Below are 13,913 nucleotides of genomic sequence, written 5' to 3'. Positions count from 1 at the left end.
AAGTAGAGCACATAGCAGTAGTCCAGTCCAGGTATAGCTGAGGAATGGATCACTGTGTCTAGATCTGACTGAACTAGCAATGGGCACAGCTAACACTCCAGCATATTCTCATCTTTGGAAGCTGCTTCAACGTTCGTCCTTTCTGTGTCTCTTGAAGGAGCAGGCCACCAGAGGACTATCACCGATTACTTCAGAATCAAAGCCCACCCCTCACCGTGTGCGGATGGCAGCGCCCAAAGTAGCCAAATCAAAGTTGAGGATTCCCCGGAATCTTGTTCCCTTCTCTGTGGAGAGTGGAACCTAGCCCCAGTGGCTTCCGAAAGCAGGCCGCGTTTCTCCCAGAGTGCCAGTAACTGCCCCATGGATAGCAGCCACGGGGACCAGGATACTCGGACATTGTCGGACGGAGTCTGTGAGCCATCTCCATACCAGGCCGGAATCAAAGAGGAATTCGACGACATGGACTTTGATCCGCTTCCTGACGCCTGTTTCGGGCTCCTGGGAACCACGCCCTGGACTGAGCCCCAAGGCCACATTGACCAGCTGCCAGACGAAGTCCTCCGAGCCATCTTTGCCCTCGTGCCCACCGTTGACCTCTACCAAAGCCTCAGCCTGGTGTCCCATCGCTGGCGAGAGATCATCTCCGATCCACAGGTGAGCAATGCTTTGGCTGTTTGTTTGAAGGGTCACGTTCAATGTTGGGAGTTTCAGGTGGGTAGCCGTGGCAGTCTGCAGTGGAAGAGCAAAATTCGAGTCCAGTTGCACCTCAGAAATGAGATTTCCGGGGCATCAGCTGTCAAGAGTCGTAGCTCCCTTCGTTTTGAGAGAATCTCCATCTCAGGCAGCGAAGTCGTATTCGGCTTCACAAAGCAGCCAGAAACTGCGACACGTCACGCCAGCAGATTAGGAAATGTAGTTAGCTTGATTCCTGCCAGTGAAGTTATGCATGGTTTAATATTCAGTCCTCTATTTAAGTTTATTAAACTTTTTATTAAATTAAATGTTTTTAAACATTTTATTAAACTGGGAGTGGGTAATTGCGGGGGAGGGGAAGAAACCAAGGCTAGAAAATACAAAGTTGATTGAGCAAAATTTGACACAAATTTTAATAGCTATAGTAATCCAGTAGTTGAGTCTGGGATGAGTCCGTGCTTGGCTCTCCTGGCCCTTTCTTCCGTGCCCAGGGTAATGCCGATTGCTACTTTGGGGTCAGTTAGGAATTTTCCTCCAGGCCAATCATGCGCCACCGCCATGAAATCCTGAATACAGCACAGATTGAAGGAGCAAACCGGCTCGAAGAGGCTGGTTGAGAGATTACCCTCGTACCTTTCTTCTTCTGTCATGCTCAGAAAGTAATCAACATCCAGCATGTTAAGAGAGGCATCAAAGCCGAGCCGCCGCTTCATGTGGACGCCGCTGCCTCCCTTCTCAGCCTCCTGTTTCCGAGTTCAGAGATAAGCCGTTCAAAGGGCCCGTTTTTGCCCTCTGACCCCCAAAGGAGCTGAAATGAGAAAGGAGTGATGCGCTAAGAAAAAAATAGGCATTAGAGAAATCAAATGGGGTAAGATTTAATAAACAAGCGGTAAGGGGAAGTTCAGCGGATTTAATCAGATGCCCAAGAAACTCCTCCAGACGGCAGCTTATACAAAAGTGCTCCTTTATTCACAGTGCAGTTAGTATGCTCTATATACAAATTCCAGCAGAGCCTCAGGCTTAGAAGTATATTCAGTCCAACACTAAAACCTTAGAGGCTGTGCTCCTTATATACACATCTCTGGTATAGTTAATTGCCTGGCCACCTGGTGTATTGCATCATGCCACCAGTTCCATCCAGTTCTCTCCAGTCCACTCTGCTGGGGCAAGTCATTACTACACCTTGCATCAGCAAGATCAAGTAGATCTGACAGCTCCTTCTCAGCTGTCCTGTCACAATAATATAGCATGCTTGTATATTCTTGACAGAACCTTGAAATGTTTGGGTTTTTTTCGGTGACAAAGAAGGTGTGGATTTGACATTCTTTGATCATGCAATGGGACAGACCCTTGTGGGACATTTTGCTCAGTGATCCTCTGATTCCTTGCCAACCACCAGCCTACCAATCTCCTCCTGTGGTCCCTGTCGCGACTTGAATGTTGCCAACCAACTGGTGGGGAAGAAGAAGAGGAGGAGTTGGTTTTTATATGCCGACTTTCTCTCCCACTTAAGGAAGAATCAAACCGGCTTACAGTCTCCTTCCCTGACCATTGGTACACTGACCATTGAAGGGAAATTTCCTGGTGGGCCACTGTCCTACATGGCCACTGGCAAAGAGAAGCAAGCAGAGTCCCACCAACTCTGCCACTGTCCCAGGGATAGGGTTGCCATCACATGCCAGCAATACTCTTCTACCCTCTGCATTGGACAAACAGGCCAGTCCTTGCGACAAAGATTGAATGGACATAAGTGTGACATCAAAAACCAGTGAGGGAACATTTTAACCTTCCAGGACATTCGGTTGCTGAGTTAAGAGTAGCAGTTCTCTTACAAAGGGATTCCAAAGGGAGATTAGAAAGAGAGGCTGCTGAATTGAACTCATAACAAAGCTCAAGACAATGCATTCTCCTGGATTGAACAGAGATCTGGGATTCTTGTCTCATTACCAATGCTAATTTTTCCATGCTTACTACCCCTCTGCATATCACACCTAATCCAATCATGCCTGCTAATGTCATTTACATGCTTTTGACATTTACATTGCCACTGTATGTCTAATTCACTCTTCTCTACTTAAGGATAGATAGACTCACATTCTAGCTGTATCTGAAGAAGACTCACATTCTAGCTGTATCTGAAGAAGGGAGCTGGGGCTCACAAAAGCTCATACCCTGCCAGAAATTATGTTAGTCTTTAAGGTGCTACTGGGAATCTGGCTCTTTTCTACTGCTATTGACAGACTAACACTGCTACCCATCGTGAACTACACCAACCCAGCTTACATGGGTGCCTGCTGTTGAACTGTAGCAAGCAGCCAGGCCTGGGTGAGTCATGCAAGTTGCATGGTAGCAAGTTGCATAGTGGTTGTTGCCAGGTCTAGTGCCAATGTGTCCTCCCTCAAAGGCCAACACCACCCTGGAAAGGGCCCTGCGCCAACCATTGCTTCTTACTGACAGAAACCAATACTTCAAGTGGCAATATTATTGTGGTTACCTAGTAATGGCCACAAAGGGCATTTGTGTCTTAAAGTTACAGACTTCTAATCTTTGGGGGGTTAAGCCAACAGTAAATTTATTTTTAGATGTCAGATTTTTCTGCAAACCTGTGGCTTTTCTCAGGTTCATAGGAAGATCTGTCTTGTCTGTTCATGGCTCCAGTCTCCGGATTTAAGTATCCAACAGATATGCAGTCCTAAATGGCGTTAAGTTCACTGGAATCAATGGTAGCTTTTCTGCTCATCTCTACTTCCATTGTTCTAGAGGTGAGTCCATCCCATACACCAGAAATAGATTCAGTTGAAAGGGTCAGTTAAGAGGTGATGTGAAAGACCTCCGCCTGAGACCCAGGAGAGCCGTTGCCAGTCTGAGTATACAATACTGACTGATGGACGGAGGGTCTGATGCAGTATAAGGCAGCTTCATGTGTTCATGTGTGTTCAGCTCTTGGGGAAGGGGCCATGGCTCAGTGGCAGAGCCTCTGCTTGGTATGCAGAAGGTCTCAGGTTCAATCCCCAGCATCTCCAGTTAAAAGGACCAGGCAGTAGGTGATGTGAAAGATCTGTACTTGAGATTCAGAATAAAACAGCTTCGTGTGTTCAGGGCTGCACTGGGGAACCCTCTCTCCAAGTTTCTCTCTCTCTTTGTCTCCCCCCTCCCCATATCCCTTTCTTCTGTTACAATCTCCCAATAAAGTTCATGGCATGCCGGGATTTGAACGTGGGGCTGCTGGGGTCCTTGTCTGACACTCTAACCCAGGGGTGTCAAACAGAAGGCCCGCGGGCTGGATTCTGCCCCTTGAGAGCTCTTATCTGGCCCGCAAGCCAGCCGAGGCATCCACCCCCCCCCACTCTCGATCTGGGCTGGCAAGGCATGGCCCGGCCCGAACAAGTGACACTTATGTTATACCCTTCCCTCGTAACAATTGCGTTCAGCACCCCTGCTCTAACCACTCCACCATCCTGTCTCTCCGTCCATCCACTTTTAAAAGCAGTCTGATGGATTCCTTTGTTCTTTCAGTTCGTCCCTTGGAAAAAGCTGTACCTGCGGTACCTGAAGAAAGAAAGTCAAGCCCTGCTGACGGTTGATGCCACTCGACGCCAATACGGCCTAATCAAAGAGCAGGACCAGTGTATGCTGGGACTGATACGGTGAGTCAGCCTTCTCCAGGGATGCTGCAGCAGTCAACTTGCCTTATTTTGTCTGTCTGCCCTCTCTATATCTCACCTTCCCTGCAAAGAGAGGCAGCGGGGTGTAATGGTTAAAAGTGATTGACTCTAATCTGGAGAACCGGGTTTGATTTCCCCACTCCTCCACAGGAAGCCTGTTGGGTGACCTTGGGCTAGTCTCAGTTCTCTCCAAACTCTTTCAGCCCCACCTACATCACAAGGTGTCTGTTGTGGGGGATATAAAAACAAACTCTCCTTCTCCTCCTCCTCCTTTTCTTCCTCCTCCAACTTTGAAGTACGAGAGTTTTCTCATACAACAACTTGCCAGAATCACCTGGATGGCCCAGGCTAGCCCGATCTTGCCAGATCTTGGCAACTAAGCATGGTTGTTCCTGGTTAGTATTTGGATGGGAGCCCATCAAGGAAGTCCAGGGCTCCTCTCCCATAATACCAGAATGTGGGGTCATCTGCTGAAGCTAGAGGTGAGAGATTCAAAACAGAGAAAAGGAAGTATTTCTTCTCACAATGCGTAGTTGAATTGTGGAACTCCCTGCCCCAGGAAATGGTGATGGCTGCCAACTTGGAAGGCTTTAAGCGGGGGGTGGACATGTTCATGGAGGAGAGGGCTGTTCACAGATACTAGTAAAAATGGATACCAATCATGAAGCGTACCTATTATCTCCAGGATCAGGGGAGCGTACCTGTTATATTAGGTGCCATGGAACACAGGCAGGATAATTGCTGCTGCAGTTGCCTTGTTTGTGGGCTTCCTAGAGGCACCTGGTTGGCCACTGTGTGAACAGGCTGCTGGACTTGATGGACCTTGGTCTAAGGTTGCCAACCTCCAGGTACTAACAATTAAGTAAGAGTGTGTTGTATATAGAGGCTGGCTAATCTCCTGTTAAAGAAAAATATCCCAACAAGCAGCCACTTTCCAATTCTTTTGTTATTTTTATATTTTTCCCATGCTTAGTATCTCTTTAAATATCAGTTCACAAAGTTTTCATAACACGATTTACAATACTAAACCACCATAGACAAGATAGATAAATTGTCCACAATGTCCTGCAATCCAAGTCCTCAAAGAGAAATTACAGATGTCTTGCTGCACAGTGTCGTCTTGCAATATGTCTTCTAAAAGTCAGCTGACAAGCTGACCAATAGGATTCCTCTTGTGCACAGCCGTTTAACAATCCATACTCAGTATCCACCGTAGTGAATTCACCGTAGTGAATGCCTGCATATATTCACTACGGTGGATACTGAGTATGGATTGTTAAACGGCTGTGCACAAGAGGAATCCTATTGGTGTGTCTATCTGTTCCACATAAAGGAGCGCACACTGAACTGTTCTCCCATCTTGCTTTTGAACCCAGGTGCATAGTGGCCTTGAAGAGCCATCAGCGCTGGGACACCCGAGCCATCCTGGAGTGCCTGGAGAGCCACCCGCTCTTTCCCGTTGCGGAAATCTGCATCATCCACCGGCTGCCCTATTTGGAAAGCCCGATCGAGGGGGTACGTCCTGTGTCCTTGCGCTTTCGGGTGGCTTTGGCAGCTCGACTGCCTGTCTGCATGGTATAGTGGTTAAGAGCAGTGGTTTGGAGCGCTGGACTCTAATCTGGAGAACCGGGTTCGATTCCCCACCCCTCCACATGAGCGGCGGACTCTAAACTGGAGAACCGGGTTTGATTCTCCACTCCTCCAAATGAGCGGCGGACTCTAATCTGGAGAACTTGAAGATGGTTATCATATCACTTCTCAGTCTTCTCCTCTTCAGGCTAAACACACCCAGCTCCTTCAACCTTTCCTCATAGGACTTGGTCTCCAGACCCCTCACCATCTTGGTTGCCTTCCTCTGGATCTGCCTAAGGTTACAGAATTAGCATTGCTGATAGATGGCCATCTGGCCTCTGCTTAAAAACCTCCAGGGCAGAAGAAAAAGAAGAAGAGTTGGTTTTTATATGCCGACTTTCTCTACCACTTAAGGCAGAATCAAACCGGCTTAAAATCCACCTTTTCTTCCCGTCTCCACAACAGACGCCTTGTGAGGTAGGTGGGCTGAGAGTGTGTGACTAGCCCAAGGTCACCCAGCTGGCTTCATGTGTAGGAGCGGGGAAACAAATCCAGTTTACCAGATTAGCCTCCACTGCTCATGTGGAGGAATGGGGAATCAAACCTTGTTCTCCAGATTAGAGTTCACTGCTCCAAAACACCGTTTTGTTCCCCCATCTTTGGACAGGATGGCTGAGAGTTGTTGACACACAGCTGTGATATCATGGAGTGTTCACAAACATTCTTCGCTCAGGGGGCCTTCAGGCAAGCCTCTAGTGCACTGGTTCCCAACCGGGGGTCCACGGACCCCCAGGGGTCCGCGAGAACTAAATTAGGGTCTGTGAAACAAAGTTATAAACCCATAATAAATTAATATTTTCAATTAAAATTTCTCTATTATAAAATATATTCAAATATTATTCTAAGTTTAATGTTTAACTAACAGTTATGATTAAAGTTTATTTTCAAATTCTCGGAATTTTTATTTTGAACCTTGGGGTCCCTGCACCAAACAAAAAAATCCTAGTGGTCCCTGGTCAAAAAAAGGTTGGGAACCACTGCTCTAGTGATTGGCCAGGCAGCTGCGATGTCATGGAGTGTTCACAAACATTTTGTGCTCAGGGGGCCTTAAGGCAAACCTCCAGTGATTGGCCAGGCAGTTGCGATGTCATGGAATGTTCACAAATATTCTATGCTCAGGCAGCTGCTGTTATCAATAGCCGAGTGCAGTTTGTAAATATTATGCAGTTCACTTGATGCTCTCCAAAGGCCGGCAGTGTAGAAAATGCTGATTATTCTTGACAAGATGGAGTTATGATTCCATGCAGGAATTAGTTCTGAGTAAACCAGTCCACAAAGCTGGAGGGTGAGAGATTCAAAACAGATAAAAGGAAGTATTTCTTCACACAACGCATAGTGAAATTGTGGAACTCCCTGCCCCAGGATGTGGTGATGGCTGCCAGCTTGGAGGACTTTAAGAGGGGAGTGGACATATTCATGGAGGAAAGGGGTATTCATGGCTATTAGTTAGAATGGATACTAGTCATGCTGAATACCTATTTTCTCTAGTATCAGAGGAGCATGCCTATTATTTCGGGTGTGGTGGAACACAGGCAGGATGGTGCTGCTGCAGTCGTCTTCCTTGTGGGCTTCCTAGAGGCGCCTGGTTGGCCATGGTGTGAACAGACTGCTGGACTTGATGGGCCTTGGTCTGATCCAGCAGGGCCTTTCTTCTGTTCTTCTGTTCTTAAAGCCTTCCCTTTTCCTCTCTCCAGATGCCGAACGTTTGGGCTGTGATGGCAGCCATTGTGCTCTTCTCCGGATCGCTCGGCGACATCCAGAAACTGGTGTCTTGCCTTCAGAGACCCGGATCGACCCTCTCCCTGGTGGATGTCACTGAGGCCTTGTACTGCATGGCTACCCTTCTCCATGCCATGCGGGCCGACAGTGTTAACGTCAGCAACCGGTACATGTGGAGAAGAAGAGGGTCCTTAGCAGGGGGCAGGGCAGCAGTCAGTTGAAGGGAGGAAAGGCTGAATCCCTACGAGGAACGGCTGAGGGAGCTGTGTTTCCTGATTCTCATCTCCTTTCCTCCCTTCAACTGTAAGGAGTTGAAACCCTGGCTTTCCTTCCCTTCACTAGAGAAGGAAGTGCTTGTGAAGAATCCAGGAAGCGTCACCGTTAAGTCAGTGGGCGGAGGGGCCCTTTTGGAAATAGCTGCTCCCCATTGCAAGATGATGCTTGGCTTGGAACTTCTCGTTAGTTTGAAATTGCCTCCGCACAGTGGCCTTTTTGGGATTGGTCCCGCCTCTCGCAGCAGCCATTTTGTTGTGCTGCCCACTAACCTTCTTTGTAGTTCCCGGCATGCCTACAGACTCAGCAAGCTGCGGGATCCCCTCTTACGACCACTGCACCACACTGGCTCCTTCCATTTATCACTTTCGCTGAGAGCCAGTGTGGTGTAGTGGTTAAGAGCGGTGATTTGGAGCAGTGGACTCTGATCTGGAGAACTGGGTTTGAGTCCCCACTGCTCCACATGAAGCCAGCTGGGTGCCCTTGGGCTAGTCACAGCTCTCTCAGCCCCACCTACCTCACAGGGTGTCTGTTGTGGGGAGGGGAAGGGAAGGTGATGGTAAGCTGGTTTGATTCTTCCTTAAGTGGTAGAGAAAGTCGGCATATAAAAACCAACTGTTCTTCTTTTTCCCTTTCTTCTTCTCCTCTTCTTTCCTCCACTTCTCTTTCTATTTTTCTTTTTCTTCCCTCTTCTTTTTCTTCTGCTTCTTCTTCTGCTTCTTTTTTCTTCTTTTTTGCTTTTTTTCCTTCTGCTTCTTCTGCCCGCTTCTCCTTCCCACTTCATCTTCCGTCTTGTAGGATTCACTACAACCTTTTTTACTGCCTCTGGCAAATGGAGAACTCAAGCTGTGGCCTGGCAGTCGCAAAACCGGAGATATCCTGCCCTGAAAGTGGCTACGGATGCAGGTACCACCTATCTTACTTATATCAAAATGTAAGATGAATTAATGGTTGTGTATGTCTTGCGGTTCTTGGATTGTTCCCACCAGAACATTTTCCTGTTGGGCTTTTGGTTGCAGCCATGTTTCAATAGATTTAATATGGTTGGTTTCAGACTGTGTTAGATATTTATTATCTGTTTATTATTATTGCTTTTAAGATTGTGTCCTGAATTGTATTTTACTTTGTTGCTATTTTACTTTGTGGTAAGCCACCTTGAGACTCGCTTGTCAAGAGAGTGGTGGGGTGTGAAGTTGGTAAATAGATAAATAGATATGGCGCCTGCCTGCCTGTGTGAAAATTGATAACTAGGTAGCCGAACTACGATGCGGTGTTACGGAGTGTTCACAAACACACCATGCCGAGGGAGTGGTGGGGTGTAAATTTGGTAAATAGGGAGTTGGGAATGTTCAGTCTGGAGAAGAGGCGGTTGAGGGGGGACATGATTGCTCTCTCTAAGTATTTGAAGGGCAGGGAGCTGTTCCTGTTGGCAGCAGAGGAGAGGACTTGCAAGAATGGGTTTAAATTGCTGGAGGAAAGGTACCGGCTGGATAATAGGAAAAAAATATTTACAGTAAGAGTTGTTCAACTGTGGGATTGGCTACCTTGGGAGGTGGTGAAGTTCCCCTCTCTGGCAGTCTTCAAGCAGAGGCTGAACAGGCACTTGTCAGGGATGCTCTAGGCCAGAGGTTCCCAAACTTTTTGAGTCATGGAGCACTAATTTTTACTTAGCACCTATATACTAAACCGAATGACAGTAGTATTTGCCTTTCCAATATCTTCATGGAGCACTAGGAGATGTTTCACAGAGCACCAAGTGCTCCTCGGAGCACAGCTTGGGAACAGCTGCTCTAGGCTGATCCTGCATTAAGAAGGGGGTTGGACTAGATGGCCTCTATGGTCCCTTCCAACTCTATGATTCTAAATATGGCGCCTGCCTGTCTGAAAATTGGTAAATGAGTAGCCGAACTATGATGCGATGTTACGGAGTGTTCTCAAACACTCCATGCTCTGGAAGCTGTTGATAACGGTAGAACACTGCTGCTTGTGTGAAAGGAAAAGGCACTTTAGCTAGGAAAAACTTCATGGAAAGCCTACCGCTTGGAGAAGAAAATGTTGCATGCTGTCTGTATGGAAGAGCCCACACTGGCAAGGGAGCTTTAGAGGTTATGGACTAAGAAGCATAAGAACATAAGAAAGGTCCTGCTGGATAAGACCAAGGTCCATCACGTCCAGCAGTCTGTTCAATCAGTGGCCAACCAGGGGCCTTTAGGAAGCCCACAAGAAAGACGACTGCAGCAGCACCCTCCTGCCTGTGTTAAAAACATAAGAAAGGAGGTATTTCTTCACACAACGCATAGTTAACTACACCATGCTGGCAGGAGAGGGCTATCCATGGCTACTAGTAAAAATCAATAGTAGCCATGATGCATACCTATTCTGTCTAGGATCAGAGGAGCATGCCTATTATATAAGGTGCTGTGGAACACAGGCAGGATAATGCTGCTGCAGTTGTCTTGTTTGTGGGCTTCCTAGAGGCACCGGGTTGGCCACGGTGTGAACAGACTGCTTCCTAGAGGCACCGGGTTGATGGACCTTGGTCTGATCCAGCAGGGCCTTTCTTATTAGATGACTCTGGTGGTCCCTTACTACTCTGTGATTCTATGATCCCTGTTTTGCTCACCCTGAAGAGTGGCAGTTGTCTCAGTCGAAGTGTGGGGTGGGAGGGTGCAAAGGGGGCTTAGGCTTTCCCAAACTTTCCTTCTAGGGCTTTCGGTGAGCCCACCACACACCCCGAGAAGTGGGGTGTACGTCAACAAGGTCCTCACTGGCTTTCTCTGGTTCTGTTTAGCGCTGACTCTGACATCCAGCCAACCCGCGAACAGCAGCACATCTTAAACCACATGATCGAGCCTGGGCAGGTTGTGAAGATTGTGGCGTTTGCAGGTAAGGCCAGCGCTGACTTAACCCAAAAACTGTGGCTTAAAAATGCTCCATGCCCTTTGGGGCAGAAAGGCCTTATCTCATCCCAGAGGATCAAATAGGGAAGGGAGGACTTCGTATGGTGCTCTGAACTCCAGTGTGGTATAGTGGTTAAGAGGGGTGATTTGGAGAGGTGGACTCTGATTTGGACTCTAATCTGGAGACCTGGGTTTGATTCCCCACTTCTCCACATGAGCTGCGGAGGCTAATCTGGTGAACTGGATTTGTTCCCCCTCTCCTCCACGTGAAACCAGCTGGGTGACCGTGGGCTAATCACAGCTCTATTAGAGCTCTCTCAGCCCCACCTACCTCACAGGGTGTCTGATGTGGGGAGGGGAAGGGAAGGTGATTGTAAGCCTGTTTGAGTCTCAAGTGGTAGAGAAAGTCAGCATATAAAAACCAACTTCTTCTCCTCCTCCTCCTTTCCCTTTCCTCCGCAGGCACTGGGAAGACCTCCACTCTGATCAAGTACGCCCAGAAGTGGTCCAACCTCCGGTTCCTGTATGTGGCATTCAACAAGACCACTGCAGAGCAGGGCAGCCGGGTGTTTCCCCAGAACGTGACGTGCAAAACGCTCCACTCATTGGCCTTTATGGAAGTTGGCAGGCAGTGAGTGGCAACTTCCGTGGTCTCTCGCCTCTGGCCTTGAATCACAGGAGTTATTTTTTTTTGTACTCAGCACAGGGGTGCAAATTGGACTTTCCCTTCATCCATCCTCAGGTTGCTGCCCTTTTAAGGAGCCAGTGAAGTGCCAGGACCAGCGTGGTGTAGTGGTTAAGAGCTGTGGTTTGGAGCGGTGGACTCTGCTCTAGAGAACTGGGTTTGATTCCCCACTCCTCCACATGAGCGGCGGAGGATATTCTGCCTCCCCCCACCCCCAGGTGAGGAAGGGACTTTGGCTGGAATCACCATGCCCAAGATATTTATTTATTCATTTAGGATATTTCTATGCTGCCTCTTCAGAGTCCTGCTCGAAGCGGCTGACAATTTAAATGGATGTCACAATCTTAAAAACACACCATTGGACAGTGTAAAACAGAGAGGCAGACCATTAAAAAGCTGGTAAGATTAAAAAGAAACCTGACCTGGTTGGCCCAGGCTGGCCAGACCTCACAAGCTAAGCAGGGTCAGCCCTGGTTAGCATTTGGATGGACGACCACTCGCCAGATCTTGAAAGCTAAGCAGCATCAGATAAACAAGAACACATAAAGCTGCCTTATACTGAATCAGACCCTCGGTCCATCAAAGTCAGTATTGTCTACTCAGACTGGCAGCGGCTCTCCAGGGTCTCAGGCGGAGGTATTTCACATCACCTACCTGCCTAGTCCCTTTAACTGGAGATGCTGGGGATTGAACCTGGGACCTTCTGCATGCCAAGCAGAGGCTCTACCACGGAGCCATAGCCCCTCCCAAGGAGGCTCAAGCCGGCTTACAATCACCTTAAGAAAATAAGAAAGGCCCTACTGGATCAGACCAAGGTCCATCAAGTCCAGCAGTCTGTTCACACAGTGGCCAATCAGGTGCCTCCAGGAAGCCCCCAAACAAGATGACTGCAGCAGCACCATCCTGCCTGAGTTCCACAGCACCTCATATAATAGGCCTGCTCCTCTGATACTAGAGAGAATAGGTATGCAGCATGACTAGTATCCATTTTAACTAATAGCCATGAATACCTCCTTCCTCCATGAATATGTCCCCTCTTAAAGCCTTCCCTTCCCTTCCCCACCCCACCTCAGACACCTTGTGAGGTAGGTGGGGCTGAGGGAGTTCTGGGAGAATGTGACTAGCCCAAGGTCACTCAGCAAGCTTTGTGTGGAGAAGGGAATCAAACCCAGTTCTCCAGATTAGAGTCCGCCGCTCTTCACCACTATACCATGCTGGCTCCACTATACCAGCAACTGTGGCTAGATGAACATGGTAACAATAAAAAACATCCAAGCAATATCACTAATAACTTATAACATGTGCTCAAACATGTATGAAAATACCATATAAGAGACAATAGTACATAAGTGCCACAAAACCTGTATCTCATGGGCAGATGGAAAAACAAAGTGAAAATCATTTGTGGGTCAACAAATAATGGTAAACTATATGGACCTATTTTCAGTGCTGCACGTAGTAGAATACATCCCAATGATAATACAATATAGTTGAACAATCAATTATATTGTGAGAGGGGGAGTGGGCATAAAGCCAAGAGAAAAATTAGAAAGAAAAATAAGACCTCCGCTGCTTACTGGGAGTTCTGAACAGAGAGTTCATAGCATTCCTAACACTACCTAGAAGTGATAAGGGTCGCTCTCACAATTGCCACGAACTCTATGGTAACCTTGAGATTACCGTGGAGTTTCTGCTGATTGCCAGAGCTACCCTGAGCACTTGTGGGTCGCTCTAGGAATTGGCAGGAACTCTATGGTCAGAACGTCCTGTAAGCAGCTGAAGTCCAGGGTTGCTGTGCAGAGGCAGGCAATGGCAAACCACCTCTGTTTGTCTCTGCCCTGACCTGGATGGCCCAGGCTAGCCTGATCTGGTTGGATCTTGGAAGCTAAGCAGGGTCGGCCCTGGTTAGTATTTGGATGGGAGACCGCCAGGGAATATCAGTGTTGCTATGCAGAGGCAGGCAATGGCAAACCACCTCCAAACGTCTCTTGCCTTGAAAATCCTATGGGTTCGTCGTGAGTCAGCTACAACTTGACAGCACTTTCCACCAATTGGGTTGGCAGGTCCCTCTTCACCATTGGCGGGAGGTTTTGGGGGCGGAGCCTGAGGAGGGCGGGATTTGGGGAGGAGAGGGACTTCAATGCCATAGAGTCCAATTGCCAAAGTGGCCATTTTCTCCAGATGAACTGATCTCTATCGGCTAAAGATCAGTTGTGATAGCAGGAGATCTCCAGCCACCACCTGGAGGTTGGCAACCCTATCTACCCCCACCAGATTTGAGAGCTGGGTTGGATTGACGCTCGGTTTGGGGGGCTCCTTTGTTCTGCAAAGAAACTCACCCCTCTT

General features: G+C 48.1%; 1 protein-coding gene across 1 annotated transcript in view; it reads left to right on the top strand.

The window, feature by feature from the left end:
* FBH1 (F-box DNA helicase 1) overlaps nt 1-13,913 on the top strand; it is a 37,088-nt gene that overhangs the window by 5,764 nt on the left and 17,411 nt on the right. The window contains exons 4-11 of the mRNA XM_056846626.1: nt 164-654; nt 4,210-4,340; nt 5,735-5,873; nt 7,685-7,875; nt 8,781-8,884; nt 10,137-10,158; nt 10,786-10,868; nt 11,345-11,513. Coding sequence (XP_056702604.1) covers nt 164-654; nt 4,210-4,340; nt 5,735-5,873; nt 7,685-7,875; nt 8,781-8,884; nt 10,137-10,158; nt 10,786-10,868; nt 11,345-11,513 — 1,330 coding nt within the window. The remainder of the gene's footprint in view (nt 1-163; nt 655-4,209; nt 4,341-5,734; nt 5,874-7,684; nt 7,876-8,780; nt 8,885-10,136; nt 10,159-10,785; nt 10,869-11,344; nt 11,514-13,913) is intronic.

Source organism: Euleptes europaea, chromosome 3 (assembly GCF_029931775.1).
Source record: "Euleptes europaea isolate rEulEur1 chromosome 3, rEulEur1.hap1, whole genome shotgun sequence".
Classification (NCBI taxonomy): Eukaryota; Metazoa; Chordata; class Lepidosauria; order Squamata; family Sphaerodactylidae; genus Euleptes; species Euleptes europaea.
The sequence above is the reverse complement of the archived record's forward strand: the minus strand, read 5'-3'. Positions and strand labels throughout refer to the sequence as shown.